This window comes from Camarhynchus parvulus, chromosome 5 (assembly GCF_901933205.1).
Source record: "Camarhynchus parvulus chromosome 5, STF_HiC, whole genome shotgun sequence".
Lineage (NCBI taxonomy): Eukaryota > Metazoa > Chordata > Aves > Passeriformes > Thraupidae > Camarhynchus > Camarhynchus parvulus.
In genome coordinates this window covers 47,550,511-47,566,182 of record NC_044575.1, presented here as the reverse complement: position 1 = coordinate 47,566,182, position 15,672 = coordinate 47,550,511, and the positions used below count along the sequence as shown (strand labels likewise).

Here is a 15,672-nt window from a genome sequence, read left to right as displayed (position 1 = left end):
ATAAAAGCACCAGGTGCTTGGAAGAAGAGCTGAGCTGCTAAGAAAATAGAATTCTATTTAAAATTGTTTGCTGCACTCAAGGCCCTGGGAATCATAAATCACTTTACCTATCCTTTAAGGAGTCACTAGGGAAATTCAGAGAGCAGTAAACCTTTTTTTCTATACCCAACTAACATCTGTAGGCATAAAATCTTTGTAATTCCAAAGAGAAATCACAACAAAGGAGTGTCTTTCTTGCCTCTAATGGGCAAGGATTGTCTGAATATGTAAGGGAAATGCAGGAGTTAGTTGATCTCATAGATTCAGAATCATAAGGTCTGTCTTTACAAAATATAATGCAAATTTTGTGGGTGATTTGCTTAGCTCAGAACAATGCCTTTGCAAGCAACAGCAAAAGGCAAGCTCCTGTTTGAGTCCAATGTTTGTGTTAAGACAGGAGGCAGTGGAATAGATAGCAGGTTGTTTATAGAAGAACTTCACCTATACCCAGGTAAGATGCCTGCTGCAGTTAAAGCCATTTGGTCAGATTTGAATTAATTATTTTTATCCTAAAGAAAACTGTAATGTAGCATTAGACACAGCAAAATATGTCAGCTGAGATGCCACAGTGGACAGGCTCTCTTGGGCTAAAAGAATAATGTTCTTTGTTAGTCTCACTACAGAGCAATTTACATTAGCAGACAGCTTGTTTATATTGATAATGCTGTGCAAAAAACAGTGCTGACAATTTCAATTGGTTTTATCAGTCTGAACACACATAGCTGAATTTTTAAATGACTGTTGAACAGAACATTCTCTTCCCTTTCTAGATTATACTCATTTCTTAATATTTTGCAGAATTCAGAAATGAACAGAAATGTGACTTGCATGATTCCAAAGTTGCAATGGAAAAATGAATTATAATTAGATATTGCTGTAGTGTAGCAATTACACTGCCTTACATTCTGATGGGTAAATTCTGGAATATGTAATGCTGCTAGATTGATAAAGACTGGGGCTGGATAAAACATGCCTTTTTTTTTTTTTAATTGAATTTTTGTCAGACTTGCTATCAGGATTGGTTCATGCATCTTCATGAACTGAATTTGCTACATTCAAAGGTAAATAATTTTTGTTATTTTAAATAGTGCTTAAGAGGTGCCTTAGCATGTCCTTTTGCCATTCTTTCGGCAGATCTAAACTCAACTTGCCTCATTGAATCCCTTTAGGAGAATCATAAGGAAAGGCCCATAATAATCTGTATGCTGCATTGCATTAGCAAAGCTAAATGTTTTACTTTCTTCCTATTGCCACTATCTGCCTTGGTGAGGCTTGCTGGACATCCTGCAGCAAGGTCTGGTGCCCCCTTTAGTTCCCCAGCAGCCTTTGGTGAGGATTTTGGGGCCACAGCCACAAAGGCCCCTGCACAGCTCTGGGGGTCAGGACGGCCAAGCTCAGCCGGGGAGAGAACGGGCAGAGAGCAGCGACACGAGGGCTCTGGGGTAAGGAATTCTGAGCTAATGTTTGAAGAAAACAAGACCTTTTTTGGGCTCCCAGATGTGCTGAGGCACTTCTTGGACTTTGAGAGCCAGTAAATGCATTTCTGTAGAAATAGCCACAGTACTATTCCATGCCACACATTCAATAGAGATCATTTCCCAAGGGTACTGAATCATGCAGATTTGTCAATTGCAAGAAATAACTAGTGTCAGAGTACCACTGGAGGCAATAATTAAATAACTGCAATTCCAGACTTCTAACTACTCTCAAGTGAACTGAGAACAAAATGAAAAATCGCACACCATTATCAATTTGAAGAACTTTATCCAAAACCACAATTTCCATCTGATATTAACAAAACTTGTCATTTTCACCATAGTAAAGGAATGAACCAGTACTAGTACACATATAGTGAAAGCAGTCAATAACTGGAAAAGAACATAACAGGAGCTTAAAAGAATACATTTCTCTTAACTAAACTTGCTAATTACAGTAAACTTGGAGAAAGTAGAGGGCATTTTTAAAGTTGTTTTTGTCTGTACAGATAGAGCTCCACGATCCAAGAACAATGATTACAACAGTAAAGGTTTTTCTAGAAACCAACCCATGTACTACAAAAACAATACAGAGAATCCCTGCAAACCTGATAGTGTACAAAACAGGGTAGCAGAGAGAAAGCACAGGAGAATTAAATTGTTCAGGATTATTAAGAAAAAGTAACAGTGTATACTAAAGGGCTCCTGTAAAGCTTCTTTACATTAACTGAAGAATATAATTTCCATATGACTGTGATTTTGTGTGAAGCACAGATGCTTTCAGAAGTGTCACTATTTAGCTTTTTTTTGGGAGAAAAAAGCCCCAAATAATTAGGCAGTATTTGAGATAACTGAAAAACAAACGTAATAGGCTACCTCACAAAGCTAACTACCAGATTTATTTACATAAGCTTCACATTTCACTGAGACTTTGTACTCCACTCTCAAACTTCAGAACTGGAAGAGGACTTACTTAGAGAAAGAACAGATATTTCTCAGGTCGGGTACTCATAATAGGAAAAAATAGTGCAACTGTTTACTACATTATATACCCTTCCAGCATATCTATCAAAATATTCAGACTTGGTTTTATTACCTTCTCATTTAAAAAATACAGCATTCTGCTTTCTTTCTTGCTTTTGATTAGGAAATTACAGACATATTTAAAATAAAACCCCAGCAACCCACGGCTAGTCCTGCAAACCGATCCAGTGAAGCAGATGTCAGAAGTACAGAAGAAGTGTTATTAATGCAGTTGACTCCAGGTGGAGGCAAAGGTCCCTCTAGATGGAGCAGCGTGCAGGCTCAGGAACTTCAATCATCCTTATGAAGGCAGCAGCTGAGATGGGTTTTAGGCCTAGACTTGAAAGAGTTCAATGTTATTTGTTCATTGGTGGGAGTGAACTCCTCAGGAAATGCGATATCGGTAATGGCTGCAGCTCAGGAAGCTCCCAGAACACCAGGCTGCAGAGCTCCCTCAGTTCTGGCAGAAGAATGTGCTTTCCTTTGGGTACAATGGCATTTCTAAATGCTCAATCTGGCTGTAGCAGCTTGGCTGTGTGTCTGAGAACTGCAGGTGTGATTAGATTTGAAATAGCTTAGCACATTGTGCCTGTTTTTCTTTACTGAATAGGCTGCTCTTTAACGGCCCTGACCCCACACTAAATCACATGGAGCTTTTCTGTTCTCCTTAGGGCCCACTCCCACTGCCCTCCCCTGACCCCAAGAGCATTACCACTGATTCTGATCTGCCAAAAAAACAAAGGATTTTTGGGTTGGGAAAAGCTCAGTAAGTGCTGGCTGCAGAACAGTGCAGTGTATCTATACAGTCTGAATTTTTGAAAGGTAACTTTGCATTGTATGGATACTGACAACACAGTTACCAAGCTTCATGGCCCCCTCTTGCCCTTCTGCTTAGGGCAAACACTTTGTGGTTTGCTAAGGCAGATAATGATTAAGATTTTCTCCCAAGAAGAGGCCTTGTGTCGCTGTTCTTTGCCCTCACTGTGGAATGTCCTTTCTGATCCCTAACTTTACTCTCAGAGGTCAGCCAAGGAGCTGGCTACAAAGGGCTGAAGAGCCCTGCTGGCTTCCAAATGCTCTCATACCAAGGAATGAAAAGAATACAGCAAAGACAAGGGGAGAAATAAAATGAAGGCATAGAGACTATGTGATGGTGACAGTGAGTTTAAAGAGATGGATGTGAGTTCAAGGGTAATATGGGGAGGAATGAGGAATGATAAGGCCTAAAGGATTGGGCAGTGACTTTGGAGAGATTCTGTGATTCTCTTGCTTGTTTCTTTTCTCAGCATCTTTAAAGTCTGGACAATAGTAACATCTCCTTTGAGACCTACTGGCAGAAAACAGAAGATTAAAATGAGACAATGCTGCTGTACAGATGATACTTGACTCATTGATGTTCCATGCTTAAGAAAATAGGGTTGGTTTTGCTTTTGCAGGAGGACTAAGCAGAGCTTTGGGAGGTAAATCCTATATGTATTCTACTAACACAGGAACGTTTTAGAGTATTTTCTACAACTGAAAATAGTAGCCTGGGAAAGACAGAATGTGTGGCACAAGCTCCCAAGAATTCCAGAAGAGGGAGACTATTTGAGCTCACACAAAAGGGCCTTGCTACCAACAGCTCAAGTCTGCCTATGTCACTCAGGAAAAACTGCCTTAGACACATGTCCTTGAGATATTGTGACATGTTTGTCTTATCAGAGTTTTCTTTTCCAGTCCATGGCTGTGTTGGTATAATTTCCAAACCAGCAAAAGTAGTTCTGCACATGTTGTTTCAGTGTAAATGCTCTGGGACAGGTCAGAATGAGATAAAATTGTCATGCATTTTGTTCTGCAAAGGCAAATATTTCCCTGGAACTGCTTATGTAGGTAATTGGACACTTTCTTCTTTATTTGTGCCTGAAGAACCACAAATTAAAATGGGACACGGCTGGTACATAGCTGTTAGGAGTTCCCTACATGTCCAGAGAAGAGCATAGTGGTGACTTAATTTTCCCTGTTTTGTGCTGAAAAGATGAGATAAAAGGCAAAGATGGGTTGTATGAGGAAACACAAAAGGTTAGTGTCAGATAAAGGGCAGTAGGAGATTTTAAGGCTCGGGATGCCTTGATTGCTTTAGGACATTCTCAGACAAGGGGTAAAGGGCTAAATGCATGTTAAACCACCCCTCTTTTGACCTTATGGTGACTGAACCATGTACCAGGAACAATGCAGCTAACAGAATATTGATCTCTGGCTCTTCTGGGACTAGAACAAATGCTTGTTTCCCTGAGGATTAGCAGGCTGTGAGGGGAGGAGGGACGTGCTGTACCTGGAGGTTCAGCTCCCACTCAGCCCTGGCTGTGTGTCCAGGGAGCCAGCAGGGCTCAGAGGGACACAGCAGCAGCTAATGAACCACTCAGCCCTGCCTCAGAACCCTCATGGCTGACATTATCACCAGGGACCTCACTGCCCTTTCCTTCCTGCACATTAATCACATGAAATCCAATTCTCCAGAGCTCTGAATGTTCCAAAGGCACAGATGCATTTTGATCTGGGATTCTGATCTTTAGTACATTTCCATCAAATGGAAATCACACCTAAAAAGAGCAAATTTCCAGATTCTACTCTGTGATTAGCCACAGGAAACTCAGTCAAACTACCTTGGATAAATGGGCAGTGCTACATGAAATTAATAACTCTCAGCAGCCTGCAGAGAAATTTGAAAAGGATATTAACAACTGGAATTACTTGAGTATAGCAAAATGAAAGCTTTTAATAATAGACAAAATACGTAACAACCCAGAGACTAGAGGCTCCTGTTTTCACTCGGTCCCAGACACAAAGGTGAATTTTTTTTTTTAATGTTCAAATGGGTGTACAGGGCAAGACAATAATGGCTGGATGCTTCTATTCACTCTTGATTTGGGGCTGATTATTACAGTCTGCTTAGCAGCTGGGTGGGATGCTGACTGCCCTCAAGTCCTATTGCAAGTGAGGATTTTGGAGCAGGGACCTCTTTACTTCTGAGTTATCTATAACCTCATCTGCCCACTGAAAAGGCTAAATGCCTTTTTTGTAGCAGATGAGTCTCCCTGCTACTACTGTTGCATCCATTTCAAAATCAGTTTTTCAGCTTTGCAAGTGTGCTGACACAGAAATACAGGTTGTTAATGCTGTGGGCAAACACAGACTCCTACTTGCAGATAAAAATATGACAGAAATAGCTCTAGTGGGTTTGCCCACTCAGTTCTCCTTTCTAATGTGCCATTGCACCCACCTGAATAATTGTTCAGCCTTTAGTCTCTTTGCTGTGGTGGCTGCACAGCTGCTGTGTCGAGCAGGTGGCTGCTTTGAGAAAAAAAAACCTTTAGAAGGAGTTTGATTATTTGGTATGTTGCCATAGATCCCTAGAGGCCATGGCCAAAAGGGAATTATCAGGGCACCCCAGTTTGTCTCCCTTGGCTCACTGATAACTTTGCAGGGCAAAGTTGCTTCCTGTGTTTGTATGATGAGGTTGCACAATAGAGCTGGAGGTAAAACACCCCTAGAGATAGAGCACATAGAAAGTGGTTTGCTTCACCTCCCACAGAATGAACTGCAGTCAGGATTTTGTAACTGCTATCTGTGCTAGATATTTTTAATTGAAGCACTGCTCAAGTGGAATCCTTTTCTCAGGTTCATACACAAAGTGCTCAGCAAAGCACAGAATCCTGTTCTTCTAAAGAAAGGCTTCAGAAAACAGCTCTGGGGAATGTGTCTGGGCTTGGCTTCCTCATCACTCCTCAGTGAGTGACATCAATTATCCAGCTGCCTGGCTCCAAGGAACAGAGAAACCACAGTGCTCCAAGTCAAGCTATGTTGAGAGCTCAAGAGGCAACGTATTTCACAGGACCATACCTGTGAAACATCCCCCACTCAGCCACTGCTCCATTCCCCTCTGTAGCTTCTCTGAACTTAATGATGACTTGGTCCCCTTTTTCAATGGTTTAATTTAAACCTCCACTAACCTCCCAGAAGAGAGAAGTGGTTGTAGTGGACGAAGCCAGAACATAACATCCAGAAATGCAGCGTGCATATTGTCACTATCAAAGTAGAGCAGAGCTTGAACCAGCTCTGCAATCTGGGGATCTTCAATACACCTGACAATATTCCACACAGACACTCATGTGCAGTATCCTTGTACCTGCATCCTAGAAGTAACTATTCCTCCCAACAGAGAAGCTATACAGTTAGTGTGCAGTTTAACTATGAGGCAGGAAATGCCTGCTTGCACCCAGCTTGCCATGTCATCCTGTCAAGCCAATTACTTAAATTAAAGTTTTGTCTGGCCCTTCTTGACAACACAGCCTCTAACAGTGAAAATATGTATGATGATGATCTGGATGCAGGAGTGGAACTCATTGTTTTCCAAGGCTCCTGCTATTACTATCAGTTTCACATGAAAGTAGGGCATTTTCTTTGGGAAAAGCAACACAAAAGTGTCACTTGGTTTCAGTAGCAGAACAGTGTTTTTTGGTTTTTTTTTGCTGTTCCCACTCTAATGCTTTTCTTCATGGTTGAAGAGTTTAGTCCAGTGCTCTGAGAGAGAGATGCAAACATTGCTAATTGCACTAAGATTAATATTCTAGGAAATTTAAGCAAAGCACTCCACTGGCAAATTCATTAGGCAGCAGAATAATCCCACTGGGCAAGTACCATCGTGTCAAACTGGTTTTAGTCATGGCGGAAATGTTTTGCTCTTTATGCCAAAATGCTTGCAGGATCTGGCCTAACTAGACAGCCTGCAGGAACAAGGAAGATAAGTCCATGGTAACTGATACAATTACAAAGGCAACAGAATATCAGAAAATGGTTGGGGACAGTACATTACATTAAGCAACATTTTCACAGATCCTACATGTTTACACACCAGACCTTGTCCTGCTCAATTCTTCACTGGAAACTTCTCTGCAGCTTTCCAACAGCTTCCTTTCTGCTCAGCAAGAATAAGAAGGGATGCAAAAACAAACAAGGTAGATCATTTATGCAGTTCCTCTGCTTTTTGTTGTCCTGTGGCTATGAAGGAATTAATAGCTATTTTAAGAAATGAAAATCATAATTTTTCTATCATCCTTAAGACTACAGTTATTTTATTGGACAGAATTTGCTTTCTTTCCCTCTGATCTTCCAGGATTGGACTTCTCAAACTTTTTCCCAGTATAGGTCTTGTCTGTCCTCAACCATCTTCACAAAATCCTACCTCCAAACAGGGAAATAACAACACACACAGAAGTTTATAATTGTTTTTCTCAGCCTCAAAATAACCTAATTTATTTTCTCCCCACTGCTAGCTCTGTTTGCATCTTTCCTAGCTTTAAAGGACAGTTCACAGAGAAGGAAAAAATAGACACAGTGACTGCTGAGTGGTTATAAAGACTGATTTGGGGCATGCTGCTTTGATTCAAGTAACTGTCCACCAGCCCTGCAGGAAAATGGGTTTAAAGAGAAAAGTGGGAAATCCAAACCTCTCTATACATTCAGCAGCTCATAGCCCAGCCTCAAGCTCAGTAGCAGGCAAGTGTCAAAAATAGTCTCTGTTCCTGCAGACAAGGCTTTCTGGAATTAGGGTATTAGGTACATGAGACAGAGAACCTAGAAAGTACATGCAGACACAGAAGAAGAATTTGTCTGCTGCTCTCAAAGTGCATACATGTTATGTATGGTTGCTTAATTTTTATGGGGGTGAAGGAAGATTTCCCACAGTGGTGATTTTTTTTTTCTTCTCTCAAGATTTTACAATTTCTCAAGCAAGGAAAGCTACAGCTTGTCTCGAAAAGATACAGCTCTTGAAAATGAACTGCCCGTGGAAAAAATGCAGTAAAAATGTTGCCTCTCAGTGGAACAAATCCAAAGGATAATCAGAGTCATTACCTAAAGCCAGCTATAAAAAAAAAATCTCTTCCAAGACCCTCACCAGAACCTAGAGATATATTAATACTGAGATACAAGCACTTGCACATCTGACACTTATTACTCTTCTTGTATTGTTTCTACCCCAGGACATACCTGACTCTTGAATTCACCCCTGCATAAGCACAGAAGTGACCAAGCTTTCTTTCAATTTTATCTTTCTCATAGACATATTCACTATTAATTAGGCTTTACAATTTTTCCGTCATTCTTTTGGTACATCAATAACCTTATGAAAGCACACAGCTGCTGTAAGAAATCTGGATTGCAGTCCAGTGAGATGAGAAGTGTGGTTTTAGGCTTTTGTTTCCTGGAAGGAATGCATATATAAACCACTGCAATCCAGTACCTCTAGACAGAAATGGGAACTTGTGCTGCTATTCTGTTTATCATCTTCTCCTCTGAAATTCAGAGGGTCTGCAGAGCAGCAGTAGCTGTGCCTCCTCCTGAACAGCAGGCAGGTTCAGCATAAATGTATTGATTACCAGCTCCAGTTACTGAAACTGGAAGGCAAGTAACAGACAGCCTGCATCTGCCTGTCATGGCTGTGAGACTGATGATTTTGAGTGCAGCCCAGGAGTCTACAGCCATGCTGAAGACCCACACATGATGAACTTTGACTTCATCAGAACCGAGCCAATGCCAACCACTTGGTCCATCAAGGAAATTAAGATGTCCAGAAAACATGACCTGGAACAATTCCATATAACGTTATACCACAGTAAAAAATGGACACACACACAAAAAAAGCTGACAAACTGCAGAAGAGCTGCTAGAAAAATCTACAGTAAAAAATAAGCACTTTCTATATAAATATCTCTCTGTATTTACTATACCCAAGTTGATCTCTCTTTTATTACATTTCTATACAAAACTGGTATTGGCTCTGTTCTCAAATAAAGCTGTCACCTCCACACAATTTGCATCCAAACTTTCTGCCATCAAGACTTAAGATGATTAACTTGCATTTCATTTCCATGACTGTGGCAGCACTTAATCAACAAAGTCTCTAGTTATATGTATTTATAGAGATATACATGTATATATACACACATACATACATACATACATACATACACATGACAAATACTGTTGAAGATTTCCTATCTTCCAGTGTTTGTAGTGACAGTCATCCTAGAAGGTGAAGGCATACACCACTCCCACAACCACAATATTTCCAATTGTTGCTATTATTGCAATCCATAACAATATGGCATCATTTGAAGAACGGGATGTCTCTTCTGGTGGATTCTGCATGGAAGAAGCTGCATGGACGTTGGCTGATGAGTTAAACAGGGAGTACTCTGTACTAAAGTCCTCGTTGGGTGAGTCCATAAAGGCTCCTCCCATAACAGGAAGCTGTGAAGAGAAACATGGCAGAATCAGACTGAAAGCTAATATCTGCTTTTGCATAGTCTCAAAGTCATTATCAAAGACTAAACATTAGCTAACTTGCAAAATTACTGAGATTTCATGTACATGGTGCTAACCTGTCAGGAATATCACAGACTATAATATTTCTCCCATTTCTGTTGGAATCAATATTATTGAAGAAAACCTACATATAATACATGCAATATACAGAAGAGCTAGCATGCAGGCTTCAAGTCAGCCTAAGTAATCATATACATTTAGAAGAGATACCCATATACACAAAGCACTCATATTACCGGAATTTGAGTTGATAGCAACAGGATTGTTTTGTGACTACCAGCAAAGGTATCATGTCACTGCAAGACATTGCACGAGCACAGAGAGGATCTGATGCAGAGAATTTGTCCTCCTCTTATGCATCACTCAGAAGCAAACTCTTGGCTTATGTAGAGATATGTAAAAAGTTCTTACTGTAAAAGAGGTGGGGTGTACTCAGTGCACTAACTTCACTTGCAAAACACAGCACTGCAACAATCCAGGACTTATAAATCGATACAACGGAAAACTTCAAAATGGATTTTGAAAGGCTCTATCACAATGCAGTAAATGGCAGATTTCTAAAAGTTTTTCCACACCAGAAAATGTTCTGGGTAAGGTAACAGTTACTCAATATACTTTGCAAAAGGTAAAGGAAGAAGAAACTGTTTAGCCGTGTCCTTTCACATGTTCCAGTTGTCTTTCCAACTTCATCCTAGATCACAACACATATTCTTCAGGGTTCAAGAACTATTTTACCTCCACATAGCAGTATAAAATGACATCCTTCTGCAAATGAATGGATTCCTTATTCAGGCAAGAGAAGGATACCTACTGCAGTACAAAGACCATTTTCAACTAAAAAAGGTCCACACAAAAGCTTTTTGCTTCCATCTTTGTCCCTTGTATGTTTGGGAATGCAGAGCTGTAAGAATCTCCCCTGACTCACTGAGTGCAGGCTCCAAGTCTCATGTAAGTATAGGACTTTGTTTCAGAAAAAGCTGCACAACATCTATTTCACATATCTATAAATGCTCAGGACACATGTTTCTGAATACCCTGTAAAAAACCATGAGCACTGGGGGGTATGGAAAAGCCCAAGTCTCTGCAGTACTCCCTAACCAAACTCTGTCAGGACTGTAGCACATAGGTAGACAAACCCACATATTTATTGGATAAAAAAAACCCCAGAGTCATATGTCTAAATTTCTCTGCCAAAATTCCATCACAGCATAGATGATTGGTTTGATCTTGAGCAATGAGTAAAACCTAGACATCAGTGCATGCTACCTACATTCCCCTGTGAGTCCAGGGCTTCAGGGAAAGCTGAAAACATCTGTGAATATTGTCCTTAGAAACACCCTCACTGCAACACCAGCCAACCTCTCCTCCCTCAGTGGAGGATTTCCACGCTGCTGCTGTCATCCAAACTTTACACACAATCTCCTGTTTTACACTCTATTAGTAAGTGCCTTTGGGGTTTTGGTATTATTTTTCACTTTTCTCAACAGGGCTGTCTTCTACTCTAACTTCAGCACTACTGCTGAAATCACCACAGCCTATGAATAAGAGAGGAACAAGCCTTGCCTTCATTCAGCCATGTCACAGAACACTGCTACACCTTCAGCCCTAAACTGCCCTGTCAAATACTCACTGGGCTGAAAAATCATCTCTTTTAGCACCCTGTCTTTCATCTCCTGCATCGCATTTTGATTCTCTCAGTAACCTCTCCCTTTGGAACCAAACTACACCCATTCTGGCTGTGTGCAGCTGTGCTGTGGAGGCTGCTGAAATGGACAGCATGTGAGGATAAACCATCTCTCCTCTCTATACTGGCTGAAATCTACAGACAGCACCAAAGACTTTGATAGTCTGAGTATGAAGTAATTTTTTTTGCTTGCCATGCGTAACGTTTTAGAGAGACATAAAAGACAGGCTCTTTTTCAAAGCAGACTGCTGAACAAATTTCATCTGTACTAGAAAATATCATGTCACATTCAAAATTAAACAGAGAATGATGAAAGACCACAGTGGATATGTCATGCTACCTAATCTACATAAAATAAAATTATCTTTGATATCAGATATGATTAGACAAAAGCAGTTTACAAGAAACCAAGCAGGAAATTGCAAAAGCAAAGTCTCATACGTTCTCCCTGCATCAAAGATTTTTGCTGGCAATTTCAACACAGTATGGTTTAAAAGAGAGCAAAAGCTTCCATTTCAAAAGCCCAGCTTATCTCTTGAATCCAATTCCACTGGCCTTTTTTTATGTCTTGGGATTTGATAAGGAAAGCATTTCTCAGTTTTATAAAAATTTCTTTTTATGTAGAGATTGCCATAAAAGGCAGCTCTGACTTCAAACAGAAGTGTATTTATGCAGCAGTGATGCCATGTAACAGCTACAGAGACTCTAATTAAAGATCTCTGCTCCAAATGACACGAATACATTTACCATACTGGCAGCAAAATGCTCAACCAGAGGTGCTTGCCTCCTTAACAAACCACTTTAATGCGAACAGCATTTAGGACAGTCAATTCTGCAAAATCTTTCAACTGGATCATCTCAAGTATAGAGGTACACACACATGTGCATGTACCCAATATGGTGTGAGGTCACAAACACAGTTCTGGTGATTGATACCTGGGTTTTGGGCCACACATTCTGTGCTCTCAAGAAGTTATTTGAAATGACAAGTTTCCACCCTGACAGTTCCCCTGCTGCTGTCACAAAGGCAGGCGCATCCGTGTAGCAGCACAGCTACACAGCATGCTGTAAATTATGTCAAATCTGAATCTCCTTGTACTGTCTAAGGCTCAAACAAGCTGTCTGCACCATCTGAGGGGAGCACATGGTGAAACAGCTCATCTGAATCTCTGAAAGGCTTGAGATGACCTGGTGTAAAGGACTGACATTCAGCACCTGGCACAGGCTCTTTCTGTAAGACTGAATTCCAGTTTTTCTGTTTGTAGGTCAGTAGCACTTCACCACAGATCTGGAAATAAACCTTCCTGCCAATTTCCCATTTGCAAAAATCATCTCTTGCTAAATGCGCATTCTCCCTTCTCACTGCTCCAGCAGCCTCACATAAGAGCAGGAGGAACTGCCATATGGTGTCCGAGAGAAAGTCCATCTCCCTTGGGTGGGGGTGGCTCCAACAGTGGCCATAAATAGATGCTTAGGAGAGTAGCGGCACAACAGGAGAAACATGTCTCATACTACCCCTTCATAACTCACAGCCTCTGACTGTTTTTAGCTTAGGAAGTTCATAAGCCAGACACCATTGCTATGGATTTAATAACTTGCAAAAAAAATAGAATTTTGCTACCATGAACTTGTCCAGACTATATCTGATCTCATCTGAAGCTGAGCATCCTTCTCAATCTGGCCTCTTGGTGCCACTTAACAGTCAGGCTTGCTCAGTGATTAGAGTCATGTAAGTCATCCTTGGGAGATATGCCATCTCTCCACAGGAGAGAGGGATGATTAGTATCAATGGCAATCTATCTTTTTGGTAGATTAAATTCAGTGAAATGAATCTCCTCCTCAGTCTTTATGTCTTCATTCTCCCATAAGGTACAGTATCTTCCCTCTGCAGTCTTATTTGAGACCTCCAGACCTGACACTAATGGGAGTTGTGAAGTGCTTGTGACTAACAGTAGGCTAAGGACAGAAACCTGCAGTGCTCTCTGTGACTGCTCTATTTTTCTGCCTGTGCCTCCGCAAAGTAAATATATGCCAATTTACATCATCCAAAACCTTCACCCATGTCACAGCCATTAGAGTGACCTGCAGTCTGTTTAGCCTCAGAGGGTATTTATTCAGTTCAGGCAAGGCTGCCACAATCCCCAAGAGCACAGGATGAGGAGGCCAGGGCAAAGGGTTAACTGGGAAATGAAACTCCTTTCGTAGAGACTGTGTTGACATTGTTAAGTAGCAGTAATAGTACATTGCTTGCTAAATGGCTTCTGGGACTGGCAAAGAAAGAATTGAAATCATTAAATAGCAACAGGCAGAAAACCAAACAGCAAAATGTCAAGTGGTAATGAGAACACCCACTGTGCCGAATACCTCCCACTGGCATGCTCTGGGGTCACGAGGAGAGCAGCCCTTGAACAGTTCTGTAAGGCACTTCTAGTTAGCAGAAAAATCCTATTTTATAACCAAAGTGATCCACAGGAATGAAAAACAGCATGTCAGGTACCAGTCACTGATGCTGTAAGTATGACAGCATTCTTAAGCAGCTGCATATAGAATCCATCCCTTAGGAATAACATTGCTCCATTTCTTTGAGAATCAGGTGTCTGACATTTTTTCATAGTCAGCTAGAGAATTGTGACACTTGGCTGTTGCTGCCTTGTTGGGAACCCAGATTAGGCATAGATATTTGAAAGCACAGCTGAATCTTCTAGTGAGAAACTAAGAAACCTCAGAAGCAGCTTTAACAGCTCTGCTGTATCTTTGTTCTGGTCTCCCCAAGCATCACTCCAGGAATGGGATGCTAACAGGTGAAATGTCACCACAACTCAGGTGTTGTTTTGTAAAATCCATGTTGCTACTTCAGAATATCTAACTTTCCAGTGTTTCTTTTTTGTTAAATTTGAGATATCATCTTTTTACAAGATGTTATGATTTGAATACATAAAATGAAATTATTATTATTTCCTTCTTCTCTGATAGCATGTGATCACTGCAGTGCATATTTGTGTCTGAAAACATTCCACCTGCAGTCATAAATTAATCTAACACAGTTGCCAAAGGCAGTAGCAATGTATGGGTTCACAAATTCACCATAACAACATCTTAATTCTTAAGCTCTTTTTAAATAATTTTTTTTTACTAAAGAGATATCCCACATGACCAGTATTCTGTCCACAGTAATTCTCTTGTGTCACAGAAAAATGCATATATAGTCTTCTTATCTAAAACACACACTGTAAATGAAGATGTGCTATTGGCTATTACTGATTTACAGGTAATATCTGGAGAACCAAGTTCTTCTGTTCACTGTTTGCCAGAATATCATCCTGCTGTTTAGAATGCAGGTTGTGTGCACTGTGACAATCAGGACTTGTTCATGTTCACTGCAAGTGGATCCTTTTGAACATATTAAACCTACACACAAAATTAGCCACCGCCTAAGGCAATCCTCTTTATTTTAATTAAATATATCTAATTCTGAAAAGGAAGAAAATGTTTTATGCACTTAGCTTCAAATTCTCATTTTAATTGATTCAGATCCCTGCTTCACCCTGAAATCACAGTCTTAGGTTGACAAGCTTAGAAAAAAACAGCTGCTTATTTTCAAAATATAGTTGTCAAAATGTTCCCCCTACCAGTGGCAATGGAAAATTTTCACTATAACATGGAGGCATCAGGATTTCACCTGTTATTTTAATCTTGTTAAAAACTTTCAATTTTATCAATCTCTGCTTTTCTTCCAATCCATTCTATTCCTAGGACCTGTGCATTACTTCCTTCACTGCTTTCCAATCCACACTAGGCTAGATACGATGTCTTTGTCCTTGTAGCTCATAGTACTATTCAAAGTTGTTCCATGCCAGCAGTATCTCAGATGCTGGAGGTCTGAGCCTTGCTGTTGAATCACACATTCTAAGAGTTGCCTTGATCAACAGATGTCTGGATGTTTAGGAAGGAGCAACCCAAGATGTTCCAAGATGCTGCAGCAGACACTTCAACTCTGAGTTTGCTTTTGGCTGTAGAAACTGGTTTCTCTTAACTGAGGTATTCCCACAAGGAAGTGAGCTCAGCTAGATCAGCTGGCCCTAAGCT

General features: G+C 40.6%; 1 protein-coding gene across 2 annotated transcripts in view; it reads right to left on the bottom strand.

Moving 5' to 3' along the window:
- Positions 1-1,786: 1,786 nt before the first annotated feature.
- C5H14orf132 (chromosome 5 C14orf132 homolog) overlaps positions 1,787-15,672 on the bottom strand; it is a 40,853-nt gene continuing 26,967 nt past the window's right edge. For both annotated transcript variants that reach the window (XM_030949665.1, XM_030949664.1), the window contains exon 2: positions 1,787-9,827. In XM_030949665.1, coding sequence (XP_030805525.1) covers positions 9,603-9,827 — 225 coding nt within the window. In that variant the 3' untranslated portion in view covers positions 1,787-9,602. The remainder of the gene's footprint in view (positions 9,828-15,672) is intronic.